Source organism: Aythya fuligula, chromosome 16 (assembly GCF_009819795.1).
Source record: "Aythya fuligula isolate bAytFul2 chromosome 16, bAytFul2.pri, whole genome shotgun sequence".
NCBI classification, from domain to species: Eukaryota; Metazoa; Chordata; class Aves; order Anseriformes; family Anatidae; genus Aythya; species Aythya fuligula.
Genome location: NC_045574.1, coordinates 7,099,789 through 7,127,092, shown reverse-complemented (window position 1 = coordinate 7,127,092; position 27,304 = coordinate 7,099,789). Strand labels below are relative to the sequence as shown.

Below are 27,304 nucleotides of genomic sequence, written 5' to 3'. Positions count from 1 at the left end.
TTTGTAAGCAGGTGTTTCTGTTTTCTCACTTTCTAGTTCTTGTCAGCAAAGTGCACTGTTTTTCCATCTGTGTCTTTCCACACCCTCTGGGTCTTTCTGAGATTTCCATCAGCAAATAGCCCTCACTGCCCGGAATGAAGCAGCCTGGCTGAGAGCAAATATGCCTCTTCTCAGAATGAACATTAGCAGACTAGATGCAGTAAGGAACATGACCACACCAAGTAGTCTCACACCTTTTTACAAAGCATAAAGCACACATTAGAAAACAGGGTAAAGAGCAATTATTTCTGTGTAGAGTCTTTTTTTTATTATTGTTATTTTGGGTGGGCTCCATGAAGCCATGCTACAAACACTTAGGCTTGTCTGCCTGAAGGTAGAACTATCAAAGAATTGCTAAATCCACAGCAAAGCAGTCATGACCTGGAGCCTGTTCTTTCCACCTCACCTGCTTGATCCCTGTATTTACATTAGCTAGCTGATGTTCCTGTGACTGAATTCTTGCAAAGCTGTTTTTGTTACTGGGAGTCATGACAACAAAAGGCAGAGGATATTTGCAACCAGTACCTGATTTGGGGAGCAGTGCTGTGGGGTGTACAGCGTGAATTGGGCACCCTAAAACCAAAGCTTCCCTGTTACTCCTGTGTATTAACCTTCAAGGCGAGGCACAGCGCAGAGCCCCGCGCTCATAACCCTGCCAAAGCCTCTATCTCATGTTCAGCAGGGCAGAATGGCTGGGAACCACATGTGTAATCCATCTCTGCAACTCACCTGCCTTCTGATACTCTTTTGGTCACTCAAAGAGGTCAAAAAAAAATGTAATGCATTTGGTATTTAGATGACTTATCAAAGCAACATCTTCATGTTCTTCTCTTTATCACGAACTGCTACTTAGGTGATTTAGATTACAATAGGCTTAATTTATTTGTCCTGGAGACAGATTTAAACATGCTCAGCTTCCTTGTTCTGCAATCACAGCACTTACAAACTCACTTGTTTTCTGTGAGTCTTTCTGTGTTCCTATCTCTTTGTTCCTCAAATGTCAAGTAACCAAAACATCCTGCATGAATCACAGAACTGGAACACAAGAAGAGCATTTCCTAGCACAAAACTAAACTGTGTTTCAGTTTCTATTCCCCACAGTGCTTAATCACACTATGTATTTTCGCAACACGACAGCTTAGTATGCAGATGTGGCAACCTAATATTAATATAATTCTTACAGCTAAAATGCTAGCAGATTTATTGCATCCTCCCTGGTGATGTTAACCTTTCTTTCTCCGACTTTCCGAAATACTCTATTGTAGTAAACATGAAGCTCTGAACCCACTTTAGGCAGTGTTAAGGTGGCGATCTTTTCAGTTAAAGAATTAGTGTGAATCTGTTTGGCTGGGAAAAAACAGTGTCTCACTAGATAGCATGCAGTTTTCAAGACTGGTGCTATAATCCTACTTCTAATTTTACACCCCCTCATTGGCATTTTTATCTGCAAAAGGAAGTTCAAAAAAAAAAGAGAAGAATCACAAAAATGATAAAGGTCTTATAGGAACATTACAGGAAATGCAGAAAGAAAACATCATGTGATGAATTACCAGAGGAAACAGAGCAACTCAGGTTAAAATATTTTTGTTTATTATAAAATACATATTTACATGTGAAGGCACTTTAAACCGTTACAAGCATTTCATATAATCCATTGTTTTAGCTGTTTAACAAGTCCAATAATATTTTTCTACCATCACCTAAACAGGTGAAAAAATCTGAACTGTATGCAGTTGCAGTATATTAATTTTTCTAATGAAAAAACACTATGGTTAATGACAACTAATAAGGATTTGAGCACCATCAGTTCTCTACAGTTTCAGAAAATACTGTAACAGTGTGATGAGCATACACATGAGGAGGAAGAGAGATATGTACATGATGTTAAATTACAACCAAATCAAGTACATTCTTACCTTACAATACTGCTGAAAGACTTACGCTGTTAAGCCTTACATCTACCATCCAGAAAGACTGCAATTGTCCATGCAAATAAAGCAGACTCCATGGAAGGCTAAATCAAGATTCCTTATTACCCCCTAATAATGCAGGAGGCTTTTAGGGACAGGATTATAATTTAAATGGATATAGTCATAAGAGCACCAATGAGCAGATAAAGACAGATAGGTTGTTTTTCTTCTACACTGTGTCTCAAGATCTGAAGACAAATATTCAAATAAAATTAAAGGAACCGAACAGAAGAATCTACATTAAACCTAGTCAACTGTGTGTCCTCATACTGCAGCTCTGTATAGTCACAACTTTCAGAAATAAGTGCCTTTTTCTGAAAGTCAAAAATCAAGTATTTAAGTAGTTAACAACTCAAAAATGATTTACAGTTTGTAAACTTGCTATTCCTTGATGAGTAGGGTCCCTGCACATGTACACTTCTAAATACATTTTCCCTTCATCACTGCTGACCAGATTCACTAGCTGAGACTGAGATCACACTAGTATTCTTCCCTGGAACCGTGGCACAGCAGATCCTGCAGCACATATTAAAACCAAACAATGAAGTAAACAGAGCTCTACATACAAGTCCTATGTATTTTTTTTTCTCCAGTACAATATACACAAAACAAGTTGAAAAATGCAGTGCTGAGAAATTTCTGTATGTCTCTAACCCTAAATGCAATTATGAAATAAGATCAAAATACTGATTTACAGTAATGAAAAAAAAATTGACTTTTTCCATTTTGGGAAAATAGATCCTATCAAATACTTCAGTGTTAACAGCTTACTTAAAAGAAATAGATCCTGGAATTTACACATTTCCAATGAAACCGAGCCTTTAATAGCTATAAAAACATATATACAAATATGCCTTATCTGACGGGCTTACATTCAGTGTAGATACTACACAACAAGAGACTACAATCTTCAGGAAATAATAAAATGAAGAGATACAATTTGTTAAATGAATTTACACATTTCAACAGCTGTAAGGCTGGCCAGAGCCCAAGCTGTTTTTCACCTGTAACCAACTTGTACTTCTTCACATTTAAGCTACAATTCATATGAACAGCTTCTACAGCAGGGTTGCAAATCAAGCTTCTGATTTGAAAGGAGTAGCTTCCATGGCAGCATTTACTGGCTCGGGATAAAGTTAGATCGGACTTATTCAGAAAGTTATCTCAGTGCTTTTTCAGATTTCAGTGTCCAATTTAAGCCACTGCTGCTTCTACTTTTTGATTATTGCCTATGTTATTGCAGAAGGTCTCTGATCCAGGTAACAACATACATATTTGGCGAAGTTCTCATGGGAGATGACATCTACAGTTCAAAACTATTCAGCTCTTACTGAGGCTGAATTATCAATCTGTTCTCCACACCAGTTATTTCACTGTAATGCATAAAATTCCACATTCTTTTAAAAATAAGGCACTTAAAAAGCTTCTTCCCCAAGTACCAAAAGCTTGAGAAAATTAACCGACTTCACTCATTTCCTTACTGTTTTTATTCCAAAACTAACGCCCCTGTTCCCAGAAGCTGAGTTATGCTCAGAAATCAAATACTCTATTAGGTTCAAGAACACCCAACATGGCTTTCTACAGATCACTCATTTGCTAAATCAGCTTGAAGAGAGTACCTTCCAGCATAGCAGGTTCTTTAGGAATAAAGATCATCACCACTTTCATTCTCTGGCATTTACTACTTATCCCTTACTTTTTGCATCTTGCAAAAGTCAGGTAAAAGTTCAATGTTAAACTTCACAGTTGTCTGTACATACCACATTGGAAACGCAAGAAATAAATAGCACAACAGCTGTATCAAGCTCCATAGTTTCTAGATCCCACAGAAAACTGGCAGTTTTAATGATTTGCTCTTTCACTGACAACATCCTGGAGACGTTTAAGTAGAACATCATCGTTTTCCTGGCAGAGTCGCTTCGTAGGGGATTCAGTATCACTATCAATTGTTATTGCTCGTTTCTTACTCCTGTGTTCACCTTGTTTTATCATATTGTTGATATCCTTCAAACTCTGTGATCAAGAAAAAAATTTAAAAACAATGTGATACAAGTTAATATGACTCCATCTGAAACTTGATTTGGTTCTCAATTACCTGAGAACCAAGAAGTTTCTATTTTGAACCTCTCTGCTGAACGAGTGAGGGATTCTACATAAAAAACTCTATCCCTCACCACAAACTGAGAAACTGGTTCGGTGAATCCCCATTCTATTAGAGCACGTTCTAATTATGAGATTAACACTCCCCCAAATCAAACATTTTCAACCCTTTTATTTTCTACCTTGGAAGGGCTCCCATTAAATTTGTATAGTAGTGCAGTTCGAGGTGTCAAGCAAGCACCATTCTTATGAGGCGAAACATAAACTGAGTGCTGTTGAGAGATCCGTCGAGGTGATACGGGCTGTTGCTTAATGTTGGGGAATGGAGACAAAGGAGGGGCTTCCATCTGAAAGAGGACAAATCCCCATAGGATATGAATCAAAAATTACTGAAGAGGTGTAACTTCACAGAAAGACAAGACTAACACGCTTCCAGGTTTCCTTTATAACACTTTATCCCATAGCAGTTAAACAACTGAGCAAAGGTCTGCCAAACAACAGAACAAGTTTATTTCCCGTATGTGTTACACAGATGCTCCACAGGTATTTTAGCAAATGAGTACTGTTACGTAAAGAGGTGTAAACTGAACTGCGTCTGCAGTTTGTCCTTTTGAAAGGCTGTTAAAGCAAGTCCTCATAGCATTACCTATAACTTCACGACTTCTGTAATCATGCTAGGTGAATAACAATGCAAAATACTGACACAGAGTGCCAGGAAAACCACACTGTGTCTGATTATTCAGTAGAGCAAAACTCCAAAATAGTTTACTTACTACATGATCCTGGTTTGTAATATCGTACTTCAGTGCAAATGATTGTACTCTTCCTACATAGACCGCATTGTAAAATGTAATAAGATCTCCTCTCTCCTCTGTTCCTGACTCACTGGAGTTCTCTGCTGCAGATCTTCCCGAGGAACTACCAATTTTCGCAGATGAGTCTAACAATAAGAGAAAGCTTCAGATTTCAGAATACAGTATTGGAAAACTTCATTCTTTAAATTTGTATTCAACTGACAAGATCTCATTCATAAACTGACCAATTAATGAGATGAATTCAAGAATCATGCTTGAGCCAAGGGTGCATTGTATGTGGTTATGAGCATTAGAAGGAGTTAAGAATCACTGCTAGCAGGCTAGTGGATTATGACTAAAAAGGCTAGTGCAAATCTTCACTTCTATACTTGAAAACTCTGTAGCAAAAAAGGGTGGCAGTATCGATCCTTCTTCCATTTTTTTTTGTTTGTTTTAAAGGAGTGAAAGTCATAAAAAGCCATTTTTTTTGCTCATCTTTTTTGGACTGCTGTACAATCTTCATATAGCAATAATCAGGTTAGCCAGTATGTAGAACAACATTAACATGCTCAGAACCTCGACCTTGCCAACACTTCTGCACAAGTGCTATGCAAACTTGCAGCAAAATTTCAAGCAGCCTGACAACTTGCAGCTTTTAGCTTCTGTGAAGCTTTCTAGTGATGAGCTGGCAAAAAAATAGCTTTGTACTCAACTCACATCTACTGCGAGGAAGCCAGGAGACCATCTTTTCAGGCATGTAACTAAATGGATGTTCAGTAGAAAAAGCTGCAGCTGCACAGCAAGTATATTGCTGTTAACTCTTGCCTGCTTAAGCCAGATCCCTACTGAACACAACTCTCTTCTTCATTCCTCCACACTGTTTACTACCAAGCAAAACAAGGGAACACAGAATAAAGCCTCTTGCAATCACTGCAACATGGAAAGAAACATCAAAACCTGCAGTTGATACCCGTAATTCCTTAGTGTGTCTGTCTTGTGTCAGAGCACAAGCACGTGTTCCTGTAAGCTGCTGTCAAAAGAACGTTAATTAACATAGCAAAAAGAGACACTAGTTTCCAACTGATGAAAAAGTCTAGTAGGAAAAGGAACTGAACAACTTTGTAACCAAGTAAACATGTTTGACAGAACACCCTATGGCAGGTACCACTATAGATGCCCTACGACATCCAAGAATTGTGGAGCTGTTAGACAGGATGCTGAACCTACAGATCAGCACTTTCCTGGACCCAGGCAGGACACTGTAAGGTGGCACTAATGGCACTAATACTCATTCAACCAGTCGAATCCCACTCACCATGGGATTTTGCCATATGGAACAGCCTTCTACATTTCTTTGTGTGTCTTGGCTGAAGATCCGTTCTACTCATGGGCTCATACATGGGCTTGTGATCTATCCTTTTACTGACAAGTCAGTAACAATGGGCATGGAACAATTTTCATACTTCTCGAATCCTATTTTTATCTCTTTCTTCTCTAACCCACAGCAAATAAAATATCAGCTATTTAAAAGAAATCTACTTGTATATGCAAATTTTGGTCTAAGACAGCCACTATTTTCTGGAAAAAAGTAGTCCATATTTAAACCTACAGAATAGGCGATAGCATATTAGAAAAAAAAATTGTCATAATATTCAGATACTGTTCATCTTTCTTTGTTAAATGGTGTTGCTGTCCACGATGAACCATAGTAACACTGATACAGTAAGGAAATGCTTCAGTATCAAGCTATCAGATTTAAGAAAACAAAATAAAACATTTGTTCCAACTGGAAAGCATATTTTTGATATCTAACAAACAGTAGGGCTGCTGATAAAGTATATTTATCAGTATTTTCAACAATACATTTATTTATTTTAAATGCATTTTAAAATCTAAAATTTATTTCTCTTGTCATTATTTGACAGTTCAGTTCCTTAAAAACATGCAAGTACGTTTTTAAAAATGCCAAATTACTTTGCTGTACCTACCTTCTGTCATCTCTACATCTTGGTTTTTATTTTTGTCCGAAAGGACATCATCAGAATAATTTCTCAACAAAACACTCCTATAAACCTATAGAACACAGAGGGAAAAAAACGTTCTTAACAAGGAAAACGTGAAAGTCAGAGTAGATTATATCCATCTGAATAAGAACGAATCTAATTTTGAAGTTGATTCGATTTTTCCATTATCATCATAAACATTTGAAAGCCACCTCTTTCTGATACTTATATGAAGGAAAGGTTATATCATTTACTCACATGGCTGTTTGCTTGCGGCTGATTTCTGTAACTTTTCATTATGTCCTGAAAAGTTCTTTCCTCTTTGGTTACCTGGAAAAGAAAAAGGCTATTGAAGACCAAGTGCAAGCAGAACGATCAGGCTGCTCAGGTCCAGTCTACTCAATTAGCTTCCCTCTATATAGCCTTTTCATGAGCATTAATATGGTGATGGGATAGTTCTGAAGATGGGAATATGAAAAAACACACATTCTTCATGTTTAAGCATTCTTTTTTTTCAGCTAGTAAAGCCTTTTTTTTGTTTTGTTTTGTTTTGCATAAGATACTTAAGAATTATTCGTTTTCAAACTTTTCTTCCAGTGATACTGAAAATTAAAGAAGGGAAGCATTATTACACCAGAAGACATTTGTGAATTTAAAAACTGGACCTCTTAACTTTTCTAAGTAGAAAATGAGAAAATCCTGAACAAAACAGCATACATATAATTTCAGCTGTCTTTCATGTGTCAAAATTGTTCGTTTGTAACTGGATGGATGAAAAAAAAAAAAGTCCTATTTACGTTTTCAACTGAACTAAACTCAAGTTTCCTAAACCTGCATGTTACCTTTGCCATGATATAAAAGGCACAGAGAAGGAGCTGGTCCAAATGTCTGTCCTTCATTAGATCAGCACAATGAACCAATGTGAATTCAAAACACGTCCATATCTTCCTGCGCAAGTCATTGGAGACATCCAATTTCAAGCACAGATCACGCAAGCGCACACTTGCCAGATGATAAACCTGGAAGAGAAAGACATGCAATTAAGAGTCAAGCCTGCTGATCTTAACCTAGTCTGCAAAAATGAAAGCTCTCACCAAAGTATAACTGTTTTATACTTCAATACTTTGTTTTCACAGAACTTCCCCCCCCCTTTGCCCAAGTCAATGTCTCCAAATATTAAACTGTCAACTCTTCAAATGTTGGATGCTTATAGAAAATCTAATTAAAAACATGATGACTATGCCTTCTATAATACACTACTCACTTACTATAATGGAACAGTTATGACAAGCTAAAAGGGACATGCTTTAATTACAACTAAGTATAATCTTATATTTTTAAGCTGACAGATTTTTTTCCCCATTTTGATTACCAAAAACCTGTTTCAAAATCTGAAATAACTATCAAGTGCAACATTAACATTCTTCCATTTATTTCAAAAGTTCTCACTTCATTGATAGTAATTAGGTGCATTCTTTATGTTCAACAGCAGGAAGAATTCATCTTCATTTTCACTTGTTCTACGGAGCAGGAACAAGAAATGGAAGCAGGGGAAATCTATTATTATTGTGAACGTGTTGATCACTATAATGAAAAGGTAAAATTTGTCTTCAAAAGAATTCTAAGAGAAGACTCTTGTTCCTCCTAAGAGGAATGTTGCCTACCACAGTTTTTCAAATACATGGCTACAGCTGAAGTATTTCCTTGCTGAGATTAAAGCTTCCAAAAAGCAGTCCATGTTCATGCCTAGCAGCTAGCTAACCAATTCTTAATCAGTTCTCAGAAAAAGAGAGAGACTTACTATTAAAATAAAAGAACCAACACTTCAGACACAGGATGTGGCTTTCAAGTGTTTCCGGGAATGAGTTTCTGTACATACAGATACCATAAAGGTGAAAACTTCTGAAAATAACTTCTCTTGTAGCCAATAAAAAAGTTTCTCTCAAGCACCCAGTTCTTAACCTACTCTTTTATTCCTCATTGTTTCAAGAATTTATTTTTTTCTAGAAACTTTTAGATAGCATGTTATTCGACGCTGATTTTTTGAGGCTCCATGCCGGCAAGATCAGCACTACTGGGCAAACCTCAGAAAACTCCAAACAAGAGAATATTGTACAGGATACAAAACAATTCAGTTTTTAATGAGCATGACACAGGAGAGTAATCTCATTTTTGGTATATCTAACCCTTGCAAACGTGGGAGGCAATAAGAACAAATGAGGTAATTAAAAACTGACAAAATTTCCTAGGTAGTTACAGAAGCTACTAAAGAAAGAGAAGAAAAACGAAAAATTGAAACATCTAATGAGTCGGAGGGAGGGCTGGAACAATATGGGAAATTGAATTCTCTGCAACATCTTTTCTCTTCTCCTCGCAGCTACATGAGAATTGTTCATGCCAAAGGAAAGGTACGTGAAGACTGAAAAGTAATACGATGTAAATTGCTCAAGGATTTTTAGCATGGTCACAAATAGAAGTAAAACACAACTTCCTAACAAAGATATTCACCTTTCTGTAAAACAGTGCCAAGGATCCAGTTTTCTTTGGTTTGCTTCCTGATGACAGATGCCCTTCTTGTACTTGGCTCACCTGGGGGTGGTAGGGAGCCTGAGCTTCCATTTTAGGTGGCTGACCTAAGTTCATGGAAATGGGTATCAGTGTGATCCCACCCATTTCATGCGCAATACCTGGAGATGATAGAAAATGATGATGATCCAGAAATAAACTGCTTGCTGCCACCATGCTGCATAGTTAAATTGCAAATCCTAAACAAATACTTCATACCGAAGACATTTCATCCTTCTATATTGGATGCTAAAAGGACGGAGTCTTCAGAAATTACTAAAAAATACATTTCTGGTAATGCTTAAAGGAAGAAGATAATTGTGAATAGCCATTTCTAAAACTATCTAAAAGTACAACGTTGACAAGAAATTGCAGTCTCTGTAGTCAGTGTACCACTCTTTTGGGGAAGATGGGCATTCCAGTTCGTTTTTTTTGCTGTTATTTGGCAAATCTAACAGCACATTATATACAGTCCATATTAGTTTGTGCAGTAGTTGTAGTCAAATTCTCTTGCTGAAAATCTCCTTAAGCATTAAAAGTAGAGAATTTTTCAATCCATCTAAATATACTTAAGACACAGACTTTAAATTCAGAAAGGCTACAAAACTAATTTCTCATGTATCTTTATCAGAACTAGTCAAGCATCAGCCAGCTTCAATAAAACTTTAAAACCACACTATTTTGCTGATACTTATATGTAGCCCTTACCCAGTAATTTCAGAGTATTTTTAGATTATAATAGACTAAAAAGTATTTTTAGATTATAATAGACAAAAAATAAATGAATCAGTATTGGAGTTGAGAACCAAAGTCACGCTTAATCTGTCATGAGGTGTAATTGGAAGAAGGAAGAACTCCATAACTTTTTTTGCAAGTTGGAATCCTCAGGACACTTGTCAGATATCCGATCAAAACACAGAATGAGATGTTAGTATAAAAACTTAAGTTTTGCTATTGTTTGTTTTGGTTTTTAATAAAGTCATTTATGCTCTTTTAAAACAGAAAAAGTGATACGTGTTCAAGATGCATTGTCAGTCTACATGGATCTACAAGAGCAAGCAAAACATCTCATACGGAAAGAAACCAGAAAGAATTCATACCATGCAGTGGGATAGTAACCTTCTGTCCTGCTTTTCCTGGTACTGTAGCTGTTGTCATGGTCAGTACTGTTTGCCCAGGAGAAACTGATATATTTTCAGTAGCAATGCTTGATGCTGGAGCAATTGTCAATTTAGTTCCCTCAGTTAAAATCTTTTCCATCTGCATTTCTTTGGGACTGTCATCTCCAAAGAGTCTTCTCTTAGCACTTCCTGCTGTAGGGGAACTGTAGCGCTCATGAACAGAGATTGGTGACAATGGCTGCATGTCTAGTATGCAAAGAAGAAAAAAGATCATCTTCAGAGCAGCTGCTGAATAAGGATTCTTCTCCCCAGGAAGAGAAAAAGCTATTCTCTTAAACTACAAAACCAGAGTGCAAGAAATTGTTTCTGATTAAGAAGTAATCTCACCACTGTTCTTAGGCAATATGAATAATGACTATACTCCTTTAACTCTCTCCTTTTACTCTGTAACAGAGAGTTTGGTTTTCATAATCTGTTATTAACATGAAAGAAAAGATTGACCAAGCTATCAGTGCCACTTGTGGGCATACCATTTTCTATCAAGCTGAAGCCTTCTGGCTAACTAGCAAGGTGAAACCAATTCAAGACGTTACTTCCAGTCTGCCAGGATGGTCTTCTCAGTATCAGGAGCACATAAACATTTCCAATCCCAACCATTTTCAATCTGAAGTTAAGAAGAGCACTTGGTACCAGGTTCTCATACAAGGCAAGGCCTCACACACTCCTACACTTCTACAGGATACCATCTCCAAGTTGCTTTCCCTTCTATTGAACAACTCACCATAACATCTACAACTGCTTATACATCACTTTCCTAATGCACTTGAGTATTAAAAAAAAAAAGTTTTGAGTTTTGTAATGTGATTTGCCAGACAAACACAAAAGGAGACAACATCACAGTTCATAGTGCACAAGTAAGAACTTATGAACTATTGTTTGGGATACAATGAAAGCAGCAATTCCTAGCTACTGAAGTGTGAAAAAGCAACAACTGTGCTGCCACTGCTTCTTCACCCTCACCCTTAAGAAACAGTTCTACGCCAATACCTGGAAATCTGCAAAGAGCAAGGCAGTTCTTCAGAGGAAAAGAGTATTGCAGACAAATTATTGTCTTCCCCTCCTGCAAAAGAAAGTTCTATAGGAAGAGGACTAAATGCAGCCCTAATCATTCTGTAATGCAGTAACAAGAGGTGCCAGTGACAACCACCACTGGTCAAGGGTTAAAAAAATAAAAAAGCAGTGACAGGGAGAGCGGGGCCCGATGGATCAGAATAATGAGAATGCTACAGTAGTTAGTGCTATCAAAAGTGCTGGAAACTGCAAAGAGGAGGTTATACTTTAAAAAGAGTCACCAAAAATCCAGTCCAATTCAGTGAGACAATAAAAATAACAGCAACCACACACACACACCAACAAAAAAATCTCAACAACAAAAAAACCTCACAACCAGGGAAAAATCTGACCAGCCAAGGACAATAAGCTACCAGATGACATCCTACCCCAAGAGTAGGGTAACCATCTTGCATCAAAACAAAGGCAAGTTCTGCGCCAGTTCAGACATGAAGCGTTATTACCAATGACTACTGCTGGTAAAACACATCAGTGGTTTGACTGGACACATCTAGACTTTTTCTAGATGAACTGAGACTGCACAATTCTGAATGCTTAATCCAGATTCAAGACTGCTCAATTATGAAGTATTAAAAAATCCCAATCCAAATCTGCATGTTCAAAATATATCAGAAACCTTAAACATACCCCTTCTTAAAGTTCCACCAAGATCTGTCCGAACCTCTTTAACTCGAGGATGAACTATGGGAGATACTGGCATCATAGGCAAATGCCCAAGCCCACTTCCTCCATTGCTTGCTTCAAAATTACTGGGAAATATTACCTGAGAAATAAGAAATACCAATGTAAGATTAACATATAACTTTCCCTTCATGTCAATGTATTAATAAAAGATTGTTGTTTTCATTTTTTTTTCCCAGCAGATAATGTAAGTGTTGAACAGAGTTCTGTATAACAGCAAGAAAAACATCGTGATTTTTTTAATAAAAGGCTAACATACTTCTTCGCATGTTGGGACCCTGTTTTCTGAAGCCTGGAGAGCACTCCAGAGTGCCGAGTCCCGAGTCCAGGCTAGACTCTCAAGAATTTGTTCCTCAATGCTGTTAAGGTGCTTCACCATGTCTCTGGAAAGTCCTTCCTCAGACCGAATCAGTACTTCAATAACCTAATGGTAACAAGACACACATACAAAAGCAAAGTCATATCACTCATGTTTAACACTATCAAACCACTATTCATTTCAGGATCCTGTTCAAAACCTCTCTTCAATATAGAGCACTCCAGTGTCTTCCTCACCTTGAATCTTCCCAGCCCTCTCTGATTCCCTTATGCAGCCCAGCTCAGAGACACCATAAGAAATTTCATCTCATGTCACACCTCGACAGGCCTTTGTGTCTCCTTCTTTTCCATTTTCAGTACAACTGTGCATGTGTGCTGTGTGTCCATACAAGCAACACAATTTAAAATATCCATCACCCACGGTAAATTTACATGAAATAGAAATGTTAAGCCCATGCATATGCCTTTATTTACTTTTTAAGTACAAATAACTAGGGAACCCTTAAGATGGAAATGGACAGCGAGAGTCAACTCAGTGCAGAACAACCCCTCCCAGGGTGCCTTCAGGCCCCTCTCACCACCACCAAGCACACATGAAGCATGTGCAGTGCTCACACCTGGTCAGATACAAATACAGATAGTAGCACACCTGAAAGAACCCCAGCATTTAAGCTTTCCCTCCTTTCAAACAAGCAGCCCTTAACCAAAGAGGTTGAAAAACACTGTTTTAAAGTTTAATTTAAGAAAAGGCCTTAACATGTACAAATAAGGGTTGACAAAAGCTGGAAAGGGCCCTTGGAATACCATGATCCATGTGGGAGTGTGGCCATGGGGGTCGGCAAGCCCCATGGTTGGTGATAACATCAGACTCTTAACGATGAGGCCATCAGAAACATAAAAGAGTTTAGAGGGAACAAAGAAGGGTGATTCAGGAGACGCCTTGCCATCTTGGGTTGCTTGTTCTCCAGCCATTAAGGAACGGAAATTGCTGGGTGTTTGATGTTGCTGTTCTATGCAAAGTTGTTTGACCAATGAAAAGTTGTTTTTGAAAAGGACTGCTGTGGGGAGAAGGGTGTAAGAGGGGAGCCTGCCCTCAAGAAAAAAAAAAAAAAAAAAAAAAAAAAGGCTATATGATATAATGAAGTTATATCATCAGTAAAGAAGGAATGAAAAGGAACAGGCTAGCGGAATGGAGACCAGGACGGGAACAGGCACACTGATCGCCTCATGAAGATAGGTTCGGCCAGACTCAGCAAATCGCTCGGAGGAGCTCGTGCAGAAAGTTGCTGGAAACAGGCACACTGGAGCTGGGAAGAAGCTCAAGCTGAGAGAAGCGGACCCGCGCACACAACTGCCCCTCACATAAAGTTGCACATTATGGGGAATCATACGTCCTTAGGAACAAAGACTGTCCTGGTAACCTTGCAGCTTATTCTTCTTATTAACAATCAGACAGTTTATGAGCCTGAAACATGGGACCAAATTGAGGTCACGGTGGGGGACTCTGCAACTGAAAACGACAAGGTTGCAGTGGGATTGCTCGGCACCTGGCAAGCAGTCTCTGAGGCCTTAAAGAGCCCTGTGGGACCACAGTCAGAAACGTGTGGTTTGCCAGACAGTGAGGGAGCTGCGGGCTCCTTTGCTTATCCGACTGCTACGCCATTGGCCCCTCTGCTGCTACAGCCATCTCAGGCCTTTGCTGTTTCACCCCCTGCTGACCTGGACGTGCCTTTTGACCCGGGCCTCTTAGCCTTCACAAGGAGATGGCTATGCTTTTCTTCGATCTGGGAAGAACAGGATACATAAGGCCTGAAGGCCGACTTGCTTGACAACTTAAAGCAAGACATATTGTTCCCATGACTAGCCCTGGAATTCTCCGGTGTTCGTAATCAAGAAAATGAATGGAAAATGGAGACTGTTAAGTCATGGAACTTAAAGGATTGTTTGTTACCTTTCCTGATTGTACATATGTATAGGTGTACTTGGGTTTAGTACGTAAAAGCAATGTTCTGTATATTTAGAAGGTTCGATGTTCATGTGTGTGTGCTGGTAGAGCATAGACTCCCCACGCACCCAGCACTGTTTACTTGTCTTTTAAAAATATTACTAAATTCAGATTGAGACTTCATTTATAACAACAGTAAGTCGTTAGATATCTCAAAAAACTGTAAGCATAAAAGGATCAAACTGAATCATTTGGATTAGAAATTAGAGAGCGATTGATTAAGAATGTATAGGTGCTATATTTGTGATGTACCGCACCTGTGCTGCACTTAGACCTCCTTAGATAACAGGAGCCCCTCATGGTTCAGACTTTAACCAAGGGGTCAGAGATAAGGAGGACTGCTTAGAAAGGGACAAGATAAGGAATGTTAAACATACAAGGCCTCGAGATAACAGGAGCCCCTCAGACCCCAAGAACCAGATCAAAACAACCTTATGGCCCAGATTGTGACCAAGGCCTCAGAGAGCACACGCAAAGAGACGAGGCGAAAAGTTCAACCCTGATGAAGACATCTTACTTCATCCCCATGACCCTCAACGCCCACCACCACAAGGCACTGAGCAAGAGCAGACAAGAGGAATTTATGGAAATTACTTCTTGTAGCTAATTTTAATACTAAGCAGGGACAAGTTATGCATATGTATAGGCATGTTGGGAAACTTCATGCATATGTAACTCTTTACTGCATATAACCATGGCAAGTTGCTGCATTAGGTGCACACGACTTTGGTGGGAGTACCCCCCGTGCTGCTCAGCGCTGAATAAACATACCTACTTCACAATCATACTGATTGTGGAGTCAGTTTTCTGTGAATCAAAACAAGTTCAAGAATAGAAATTACATTGGAAGCAAAGGGGAAATGAGTTTAAAAAGAGCAAAAATAAGAGAGCAGTCAGGAAAAGAGATTTTATGCTCTATTCTGTAAAACAAGAGGAAAAGAAATTTTAGCTGTACAAGCCTGTGGTAAGTAGTGGTACTCAAAAGCAACTAAGAATATTTTTGCTATTTTACCAGTAATAAGCAGAACTAGGATGCAACCATTCCTACTGCTTGCAGTCAATAAATACAAACATTATTAAAACGTATGTCTGAATGCTTTAGTCTACTAAAAGTTGTGTGTGTGTGCATGTGTATATATGTAAACCAGAAGTTTATCAACAGCATGTTACCATTAAGTACCATTTACAAAATGGTTTTATTGCTTTAAATTTCATCTTCAACTCAAGCATTACACATTCCAGGTAATATTAAAGACAGACAGAATTTAGAACAGGCATGAGACATATTAACATCTGTCCTTCTCCTGTGTGGCAACGTAGGAAGGAAGAGCACCATCCCTTGAGACTGTCAATCCAGTAACATGCCATTTTGAACACAGATTTAGACAATACGTATTTACCTTATAGAAATAGAATGGCCTGAGGTCAAGTACTTCAATTATCCAGGGAAAGGTACGAGGTGAGCTATATGCAAAAAGCACAATCTCCAAGCAGCATGCCATGAGGGAGCGGTGAAAGACATCTTGTTCCAAGAGAGCCTGAAGAGATTACAGAAAATGTCAGTAATCTGAGGTTAGGGAAACAGAGGCACGTTTTTTTTAGACAAAAAAAGCCTTCTAGGCAGAATTAGAGTCATCTCAGGAAAATCCATCTTACATAGAACTTTTTTTTTTTAATTTGTTTTTTTGAAAACATACAAGTCCTTCTTAGGGGAGAGCAGGAAATATGGGCTTCTCAGGAGATCTAGGATTAAAAAAAATCTCAAAAGATACTTAAGACTTTGCCACATATAAGAAAATTCACAGAAGAACTCTGAAAAACATTTAAAAATGCAGACAAATAATGCAAGCTTTGCTCTTCACAGTCAAGCCAGAAAGTGACTACGGGAAAGTAAATCCACAGCAGCACATCAAGTCCTTAGACTATTTCAGTACTGTGCCATTTGAGATTGAGTTATTGCTTTATTCTACCTCCACAATCTCCTCTTTTTACATGGAAGTTTACACTGGAAGTAGATTAACGTTTTGAAAAGCATCACTGTTTTCGTACCACGGTCAAATCAATTGTGTCCGTATTGTGAGTCACAATGCGGATCAAATACGTTGCTGTCTAACATGAAATATTGATATTGTTAATGGAATAAAAAGAAGAGAATAAAAATTATCTGCCCTAAAATTAATGATTCTGGAAATAAACACAGGTTAACATAATTAATAATGACAGATTTATACCATTTTCAATAGTAGTAAAAACTATATTTAGGCACCTTACATATACTTCTCTTTCATTAAAAATAACAATGTATACAGATTGTCAGCAGACTGATCTGTTCAGGAACTGTCTGAACATATTCCCCTACTAATTCTACTCTTCTGCTAGTTCTTTACTTACAGTCATGTCCTTCCCATGTAGTCTTCGTGTTTCTTGTACCATTATAGTCTCCAAGATTTTATAATACAAGATCTCTGCCAGTTTTAATCTGTTTACAGCAAAGTCTGAAATTTAAAACCAAAACTGATGAAGCCCTATGCTGTTTCCACAAACATCCTCAGACTAAATTGACTTGTACTTGGACTTCTCTAACAAAATAGTAAAGTGTATAGATTTTCCAAATCCAAACGGTATGCTTAGAAACACACTAGTCATAAGAGCAGCACACAAATCTAGAAACATTTTAAACAATCGTGTATTTTCATATTTCTAGTGAAGTCATTCTGCAAACAATTGCAATAATAATTTTCCTATTTGTATTTCATTTCCTTTAACTTTTAGATTTAAGACGAATGCACACTTAAAATTTTTGATAAGATATTTATAGATTCAGTGCTGTCTTGGTTATCCCATTTTCAACTGTAACCTTGTTTTTATTTTTAATAAAATTTTATTCTTTATAGTATTCTGCTTGACAGCAACGATTTTCTGTTTGGAAGTGTTTGTTAAAATAGCTCCACTGTATTAAGTAGTCATATGATAGCATATATATTCATTTTATTTGCCCTCATTTAATATTTTGAAACATCCTGTGCATTTCAAGTTCATACCTATATGAGATCCTGGTTGTTCATCTGTTGGCTGAGTGTAGCTGCGACAAAATGTCTCACCTATTTCTTTCACTCTGTTTGTAATGCTTTCCATAGGGCTGCGTGCACAAGACCTAAAGCAGAACACAAAGAGAAAGCCTTGTTTGTATAAGAAAATATCCTGCCTGCATAAAATAATAATAATAATTATTATTAAAAAATCTAATTTTACTGAGCTTTCCTCATCAGGCAATAACGTGTATTACCGTGAGCAACAGAAGAAAACATAAAATACAAAGAAAGATTCTTTCCTGTTTTCCTTTCCTAAGAGAGCCTACGTAAATTTGAGAGCTCTTTCTGAACACTTCCGTATTTGGAGCAAATCTGTACTTAGAGGAAAGTGGCTTGCATTTAGGTCAAATTAAGACACTGAGTTATGCTGAAAAGCTAGCGTTGAAATAAATTATGGTTTCATTGAACAAAGCCTTCTAATTAAAAGTTACACTTCCATGGAATTTTTACTTGAAAGAGAAAAATATTTGAAAGCATAGATTATTCCACATAGTCAAAAGCACAGTTATTTCCCATTTCCCCCAATCAGACAATACATATCCTATCATTTGCTGAACTCATATCCAAGGTGAGCAAAGCATTCAACACGTTTCTTATCTGAAGATTACTCAATTAATGTTTCTCCTAGTTTTAACATTTAAAACTCCCTTTGATTTTCTTCCTCATTTTATTGCTTGAATGAACTCAGTTTCGTTACAGACAGATATGCCAACATTGTAATATTATTGATTGACATAATATCAAGCAATCTTTAAAAAACAACAAAATAGGAACCTGCAAAATAGAAATGCATCTTGCTAAGAATTTGTAATGCAAACTTTTAAGAACAAGTATTAGAAAGACCTTCAAAACATGTAATTTCAAAGATGAGAACTAAAAGTAGTATTTTCACCTAGTTATGAAGGTTGCTATAAACTATTACTTGCGCACATCAAATGTTAAGTGTTAATTCTAAATGCTCACTATTACTGAAAAACATCCAGAGACTTTACAACACTAAAGTAAGGCCATGCTTTGCATGGAATTAGACAAATGCCCAACACCTTTACAATTATTTCACATTACATTTTCACTTGTTACAATCTATGAAGCAACACTCACTGATCTAGTTTTTACTGCTGAATTATTCTGTTTACTCTCATCTGCTTACACACCAAGATTTTTAAGTGCATTTCACTACAGTCAGCATGCAGACATGCATCTAGGAGCCAAAAGTCTAAACTGATTTACAAAACAGGGACTCTGTCCTAGAAATGGTGATCAGGAAAGCCTGAGGTTGTAATAAGTAGTCACTTAATGTATGATTTCCCAGCATCATACAGCGGCTGAAAGAGATGAATGAGATGTTGGCAATATCTCAGGGGTAGGAGGGTCTAGCTCTCCTTCTCGAGAAAAACAGATCATTTAAAAACCAGAATGTTTTACTTATGTTAAGACCTGTTAACTGGAAATAATACAGAGGCAGAAACAAACAAAAAAAAAATCTGCACCAAACTAAAAAGTCAATTTTGAGCAAGGAAATAGGCACAAACACGAGAAGATGAATTTTCACTTGTATGAGAACAATCACAGTGGATGTACTTACTCAAAAATAGTGATCAGTTGTTCACTCGGTGCATTTTTCAGTCCAGCCACAATATTCTGTAACCGACTCACACTTTGTGTGGCTGAAGCAACAGGAGTGATGACAGCTTCCTTTTCTCGTAGGTATCTTCTTCCAGTCAGAGGAGTTGAAGGTGCAAATGACCTTTTCTGTGAGACAGAAAAATAAGCAATAAAATCAGTCAACAGTAATGTTTCAAAAACATGATCTCATGCAAAATCACTTGAAAGATTAAAATGATGCTACTAACATACTACCTGAAGGCTGCCTGTGGTCTCAGAACTCACTAAAAAGTAGTTCAACTATAACAAATCTCCAGGTAGACAAAAATAAAGTTTTTTTTTTTTTTTTTTTTTTAATAAAATCTAGAAAAAAATGGGACTTTATATCTTAAAGTCTGTATTTCTGCTTACTTAAATACTGGAAAATACAGAGCAAGAAAGAGGAAGCACATGCTTCCATTCAAAACCCCTGGGTTAGCTGGGTGACATGGAATAAGTGGCAGAGCTGCCTGGGAGAGGGTCACAGGAAAACATTCTTTGTGAAACGCCGTTCTGGTGCACCTAGAACCCCCTGTAATAGAAGTAATGAAATAAAGTATTTGGTTTTGAATGATCAGAACAGACCGCATTTTGAAGATGCAAGGAAAAAAATGATGAAAAGTTAGGCCTGTAATCAGCACACATAAATAGCAACAAGGTCATTTTTTTTATACTACAGAAACTGGAGTTTGAAACTGATAAACTCATTCCAATCCAACATGTTTAGTTTGCTTGAATACAAGATATTTGGGACAAAAACCTAAACTGTATGATTCATTTATACCAGCAGTAGCATCTTGTAATAAGCACGAGTATTTTAATTGGTGTGAAATGGTAGTTATCAAACAACATGAGCTCCTGTCACACAGCCTGGCACACTTTTTTTCCTTATTCAATTTCAAAAAGTTATTGATTGAGTATTTTCCCATACACCAACTTCATTAAATACATTTTACATTTTTTAAACATAATGAAGGTGGGTTTTATGTCTTGAATATAATCTTTCATTGAATAGTATACAAGTTATCTTTTCCTGTTATCAAAAGGAAACATCAGGAAAATAAGTAAATTAACCCAATGTAAAGATTTCATGGTGTTCTTACTGGATACAAATTAAGTCTGAAATAACCCTAAGTCCATATAGTTAGGTCTCAACTACTTACAGATTTTTCTTGGACATTAAAAATACTAACTCACACAGAAATGCTCCCATCCTGCTTAAGGAGTAGGTATTTACTGAATTACATACGAAAGAAGAAACTGCCATTTCTCCTTAGCAAAACTGTCCACTGAAGCCTGCAAACGTCACTCCTTTCTCTCAGTAAAATGTTCAGCTTTTCAGCTGAAATGCAGCTTTTCAAAGTCATCTCAGGGATTCAGATTGCATATAATGATGAAAAAACTTGACAGGAGTACTCTGACTGAAAATGACAAGTTAGATGAACCACCTTTTCAAAATGCTGCTGAAGATGACACTCCACATGAGCTCTTGCTGCTGTTTTCCCTACAGGCATGTCTGCAGGAAATTTCCGAGGAGTGCCTATTTCTTCTTCAGCATCTGCTCCTAGGAAAACTCTCTCATCAAAGTCACCCACTGTTAGAACATACTCTTCATATTCTTTATTCAGCGCTTTGCTGGAAGAGAAACCAAAGCATTACATCAAAAGCTAAGCTGCTGAAGAAACCAAAAATATGCCAGTGGGGCTAAAATTCAAAACTGAAACCACATAAGCTCAAAGCATTTAACTCTTTCAGACACGGTACTGCTTGTACAGGAAGCTTCACTCCCATCAGTAATCTGCTCGTGCACATCCTCGCCTGCCTCATCACCCACCACAAACCTCCCCGATCCCTGCAGGGCCTGCTCTGCTTCCACCAACATTTAGCTCTCACTAAGTAGAGGAGAAACAACTTGGCTTCCACCCCAGTTGCAAATAAAGTGGTTTTGAAGTATTCAATGGATCAAAAGTTAAATCTTTGCATATGAAGAGCATGCAAACTGGTTGCATTAAACTAAGTTTGAGCTCTGCTTCTGCCACTTGGTATTCGGCTATTTTCATAATGGCATACACGAAGGGAAATTTAATTCCTACAATCACCACTGACATGTGATACTGAACTTTATCTTTTTTCCAGCTAACCCATCTGTAAAATAGTTTAGACAAAGAAACAGGCTTCCATGTTTCCTCAGATGTTGTTTACAAAAGAATAGGGAATACTATATTATTCTACACGACAGTAGTTATTAAATTACTAGTATTCCTATTCAAGTAGAAACACTAAGAGGAGTTCATATGGACCATAAAAATACTGTTTTCTATCTAAAATTGAGGGTGTCATCCACAGTGTTAAAACAACTGAGTCATTGCTTGTAATTCTTAGAAAGCAAATCGAAGAGTTAAAACCTCACTTTGCAAAAGCAAATGATTAGGTAATTTTTGGAAAAGGCAAAAAACTCTTTACAGGATCCAGAACAAAGCAGCTGCTGTTCATCTTTTTATTTAGATTAGCTTTGAGGAGTGAATTCAATAAGTTTCTGAAACAACTGTATTTGCCTCCCACTGATTTTTTTTTTTTTTTGTGGTTTGGAAGAAAAAAAAAATCTATTGAAAAGAGAATTGCCTTTACAGATTTATACACTCAACTGGAGACTGATAAACAAGTCCAAATACTTCCCTACTCAGGTATAATATTTGATGGTATGTACAGGGTATGTATAGAAATACATCCATGAACTTCAGACTCAAGGCTTTGACTTGCATTCGACTACTCAAAGGTAACAGCTGACAGAAAATCAGAATCCTAGAAGGCTGGAAAAGACCCTAAAGATCAAGTCCAACCATCAACCTAACACTACCAAGTTCACCACTAAACTATGTCCCTTAATGCCACATCCATGTGTTTCTTAAATATCTCCAGAGATGGCAACTCTTCCACTTCCCTGGGCAGCCTCTCCCAGTGCCTAACCACCCTTGTGTGACCTGACATTAAGGAAGAAACCCACAGCCGACCCTCTTATATTTGATGCATCTCAGGTCCAGAATGCATTTTAGGCAAGTAACAGCAATGGTTGTCAAGTCATTACAAGCAGCTAGTTATGATAAAACGAGGGCACAGGAAAAACTGAGATTTAGTATTCAAAGACACATACTTTAAAAATGAAACCAAAGCCCACAATTAAGAATGTAAGCTATAACTTACTTATTTTCTGTAAAATTGCAAAGATCCAATAGACATTCTCCTTTTAAGATCTAAGAAAACAAACAAACAAACAAAAACAGAAATATCTTACATAATAAAATCAATAACATAATAATCGTAATAAAAACAATGTGAGCAATGTGAGAGCATGATGGCTTCCACCTAAATATAAATGAGATTTAGGAGCATAATTGGATTCTTTTGTGTATACCAAAGCACTACAATGCAATTAGCAAGACAATCAGACAAGGACAAAGCTCTAGAAAAACTAATTTCTCAGAAATAGCACTGCTATTGGAAATCTGTTCCATTGGCAGGTTAGGGACCAGATGAATGACTACATAAACATTTCCACAGAACTTGGAAACGTTTTCCAGTATCAAAACCAAACAGAACAGTTTGTCCAACTGCAATCTTAACCTCTTAATTCCAAAACATCTTGCTTAATTCCAATACAAGTGCTAGGATCCAGACTATCATTATGGTTACTCCACAAAAATTGTTTCACAGGGTAAGATTTTCTTCAGAAAAAAAAAAAGGCTATCATCCATGACCCAGTTTTCACACTGCCAAGAAAGCAAAGATTCTTCACTGATGTAAAAAGCCAAAACAGAGAGGACCGTACAGAACGTAATCCAAAATGAAAGCAAATTCTGCTCCTGCTAACATGCACACAAAGGAAAGCTGAACCAGACCAAGTTCATTTGCCTGTTACTGCACTTTTCATCAGTACCTGCAGGTTTTAAACAGTTTCAAGACGGGACCATTCATAAGAGCACTATCACACATCCTTAAAAGTAGTAAGATGTACCTTCCTATCAAATAGTTTTGAGATGTATGGTTTAAAGTAGTGTTCCTTTATTCCTTTTGCTTCTACTAAAAGCCCATCATGCAGCTCACACAGCGTGGCAATAATGCAAGGAGGATCTTCAGAGACTTTGATCTCTGTTGCATGGAAGTCCTCTGGTAAGCCTGAGAAGGAAGGGGAAGGGGGGGGAAAAAAAAAAAAAAAAAAAAAAAAAAAGACAACCAACCTTCAACTTCACTTAAAAGAAATTAAAAACCAAGCACATTTGATTTTAAATAATCTGTCATCACCATACCTTTAAACGATGGATTTAGCAAATCTCTTCTATTTGGACACAAAAGGGCATTTGCGAAGACCAGGTCCAAGCAGCAGAGAAGCAAATGATAGGAATTTACTAAATCATCCCCAATCATACGGAAATTACCTTTAAGAGACAGCATATCACATCAAGCAACATAACAGAAGTTCATAACTCCAAATGCACACAAAACATGCAGCTAAAATAGCCAGCCTACCCTTAGTGTACACAAAGAGAGTCCAACAGAAGTTGAAGAGATCTTTAACACTGCATGGCACCCGCCTGTCAATGAGGAGGAGGACAAGAAGTCAGTCTCCAGGTTCAGGAAGCTGAAGCTTGTTACAAGGTAAGAATTTCATTCCATTTCCTTGCTCAAAGCAAGCTGGAGCGACCACCTAACAATTTCACACTCAGACACACCGTAAGCTACATGTGCATATTTCAGCTTTCATCGTCTCCTGTATAGCTCTACAGGGCTTTCTGCACAGCATCATTAACCTTCCAGCCCCTTTTTGAGCTAATGGTTGCTGTTGGTCTGTGACCCTGGACATACCATTTTGATAGTGCCAGGACTGTAACAAAATTCTCCTGGAGCTGCAGGCAGTGAGATGCCCAGGACAATACAAATTACAGTGATTATTTTCCTAAATATTTCACTATAGCATCAAACACCCCTTCAAAACATGCAGCTACAGCTTGTGTTACAGCTCTTACAGTGCAAAATGTTTGGAGCAGAGACTATCCAAGGCCACAGAGCTTGAACACCAGGGAAGAGATTATTTAAGACACCCAATGCAGAAGCTAATGGAAAGCTAAAGTTACAGTAACAAACACTGTTCTGATGAAGGCACATTAACAGGGCATACAGATGAAATTTCCCCTGATACAGATGCAGCAATGCCCACAAAAGCATCTTTTCTGTTTGTAAGTAAGGAGCTGCACTAGAGCATTTTACCACAAGTTATCCCCCCTCACATCCCAAGGACACACAAGTCAGCAAAAATCGCCGGCACAGGCCCAGCTCAGCTCCCTCATTATCAAGGTTACATCCTCACTGTAAAGCTGCCAGAGTCAGCCACACGGTCAGCAGAGAACATGGACAAGTCCCTTTAATTAAAAGTACCCTGCATCTGGAAGACACCACCACCAATTACTACATTTGTCATAAAAATGACATAAGAACGAGCACATTGGCTGTAATTTTCTCCCATTTACGTGTTAACGCTCATTTGTGTTTCTGTGCTCACCTGACTGAGCGTGTTAAAATCATGCTAAAATCACAGTGATGTGGAATGCCTGCTGATGCTTTCCCATTCGGTACAGCTACATTTGCATGGGGGGATTAGGTCACAGTATCAACTACAAGTCTCTTGCCACAAAAGAATATCCCCATGCTAAGCGCTGTGACGGTCTGACTGTATCTCAAGTTGATGCTTCACTCTGCCTCTTCCACCATGCAGAGCCATGCTCACTAAGGGCCAGGTCCTGCATTCACAGAGAACTGCGTAAACAAGCGCCAGATGCAAAGCTCTGCTGATACGAGCTGCGCTCCACCACAACTAGGGATCTTCCTCTATGCACATTTCAGAATCAAGGCCACGACACGAAGCAGCCCTATTGCTTTAGTACTTTACCATATTCTTTAAAAGCATAAATAGTGGTCTTAACATTTGTAAACCTCTTGAAAAGTCACATGAAACCTCAAAAATACCTCTGCTTCCTGCTTCGTTGTGGCTTAGAAGTTTCTTCAAAAGGGTTTTGAAATACATCCAAAAATATTGGCTCAAACTTCTTGAAGATCACAGTTGACACTTCAAAGTTTCTCTCCAGCCTCTCTACTCGCTCACGGAATTCCTGTGGTAGATTTGACATGTCCATCCACTTCTTCATTTTGCTGAAAAACTGAATTAAACTTAAAAGAAACAAGAAAATACGTTTATTTTCAGCTTCACCTAGCTTTCTTTATTCTGAATTTTGATAAAGCCAAGAATGCATCACATTTACTCCTTACCGACTACTTGGTTTAATACATAGGTTTAACACTTATTTTGACAGACTCTATACTGCAAGCTTTTTGCCTTTTTATCACTCAGGTTCCCCTCCTTGGCTCACTAAGGCACAGGCGTGGGGACGCTGGTTTGCGTTTAAGGGTGTAGAGGCAAGCGCACGCTGCTTTGGGTGCCAAGGGAAGGGAGGAGAGGCAGGGAACACTCAGACACGAGTCTAAGCCTATCGGAACCACCTACACAAAAACTGTAATTACAGGTGTAATTAAGCCGGCTTCCCCCCCCCAGGCAAACAACTTGGAGCCCCAGCACCCTCCATCAGCCTGCAGAGCCAAGCGGGGCTGGGAGGCCCCCGCAGCACCCCAAACCCTGCCGGGACGGGAGCGCACGCGGTGCAGCCACCAACCCCAAACCCAGCGGCTTGGCCTAAATCCCAAATCAAACGGGAGTCTCATGGGGATGGGCGAGACAACGCCGGGACGTCCCGTTCGTGGGACGCCCCGTCTGTGGGACGCCTCGTTCGCGCCTCAGTTCACCACCAGAGGAGGACCGGGAGCGCCCCGCCAGGGGGCCGTGCGGGGCGGGGAGGTCAACCTGAGCTTGGCGGAGCGCAGGATCCTGGTCAGCGACACGCAGTTGCCCTCCATCAGGCCGCTCCCCACGGTGGGCAGGACGCTCTTGCGGCAGGCCACGTAGAGCGCGCAGGCCAGCCAGTGCAGCGCTTCCCCCTGCCAAGGCAAGCGGCGCCGCTCAGCGGGGGGGAGGCAGGACGCGAAAGCGGCCCCGGGACTCCCCCTCCCTCCGTCGTCGCCCCCGTCCCGCCCCACCTCCAGGCTGTAGGTGCCGCGCAGCGCCGTGAAGTCGCGCAGCGCCTCGGCGGCGCTGGCCGCGTCCAGGTTGAGCTCCTGGCAGAGCCGCTCGATGGCGGCGCCCGGCTCGGCGGCCCCCGACGGCGGCGGCGGCTCCGTGAGGGACATGGCGGGCCCGGCCCGGTGCTGCGCTCAGCCCCGCGCGCCAAAAACGGCCCCGCCGGAAGGGAACGGCCCCTTCCGCCGCCGCCGCCGCCGCCGCCACGGGAAGCGGGGCCACGGCGCTGCTGAGGGGGCCTCGGGGCCCGGAGCCCGCCCGCAGCTCCCCGCATCCCGTGCCCGTGCCCCTACCCGTGCCCCAGCCCCAGCCCCGCCGGTACCTGCTCGAGCAGCGGCTCGGGTCCAAGTTTGAGCCGTGCTCAGTTCAGGGAGCGAAGCGCTTCGAGCTCCAGGCAGGAAGGCATCGTGCAGTCGGGGCGCCCGCTGTGCGCTTCAGCACCCAAACGCCAAGCGCTGGGGGCTCGTCGCCCTGTGGTGGGTGCCGGGGGTCACGCTCCCAACCCAGGGCTGAGCCTGCAGGGCCCCGGCCTCGCCGTTTCGCAGCCACATGGGCCCGGGGAGCGCTTTTTGCACCGTCTGAGGGCTCGTCTGCAGGTGGCTGCTGCGGGTGCGCTGCCCAGTCCAAGCTGTGTGCAGGACGGAGCAACGCGCAGCACGCA

At 39.5% G+C, this 27,304-nt stretch overlaps 1 protein-coding gene across 2 annotated transcripts; it reads right to left on the bottom strand.

The window, feature by feature from the left end:
• Positions 1 to 1,607: 1,607 nt before the first annotated feature.
• On the bottom strand, positions 1,608 to 26,044 carry RBL1 (RB transcriptional corepressor like 1). 2 transcript variants are annotated; one of them, XM_032198438.1, is made up of 20 exons: positions 25,482 to 26,044; positions 23,988 to 24,052; positions 23,768 to 23,896; positions 23,476 to 23,636; positions 22,665 to 22,714; positions 20,912 to 21,098; positions 19,405 to 19,571; positions 17,769 to 17,881; positions 17,119 to 17,222; positions 16,128 to 16,265; positions 12,664 to 12,828; positions 12,351 to 12,486; positions 10,572 to 10,838; positions 9,415 to 9,593; positions 7,749 to 7,925; positions 7,165 to 7,236; positions 6,892 to 6,976; positions 4,883 to 5,049; positions 4,292 to 4,456; positions 1,608 to 4,022 (listed from the first exon to the last, which is right to left on the bottom strand). In XM_032198438.1, exons 1-20 carry the CDS (start codon positions 25,658 to 25,660, stop codon positions 3,852 to 3,854), a joined length of 2,877 nt encoding a protein of 958 aa, XP_032054329.1. In that variant the 5' UTR covers positions 25,661 to 26,044; the 3' UTR covers positions 1,608 to 3,851. The 2 variants fall into 2 exon arrangements, with proteins under 2 accessions (XP_032054329.1, XP_032054331.1); XM_032198440.1 differs by having other exon boundaries at positions 9,415 to 9,539.
• Positions 26,045 to 27,304: the final 1,260 nt, after the last annotated feature.

What these genes read in the sequence shown, in the direction of transcription:
- RBL1 (XM_032198438.1), bottom strand. Translation starts at nt 25,660, where the DNA reads ATGAAGAAGTGGATGGACATGTCAAATCTACCACAGGAATTCCGTGAG. An exon ending in CAAAACTATTTGATAGGAAG is followed by an intron (nt 22,715 to 23,475) that starts GTACATCTTACT and finishes TTGTTTTCTTAG; the next exon opens with ATCTTAAAAGGAGAATGTCT. An exon ending in AGCCGCAAGCAAACAGCCAT is followed by an intron (nt 6,977 to 7,164) that starts GTGAGTAAATGA and finishes TGTGTTCTATAG; the next exon opens with GTTTATAGGAGTGTTTTGTT.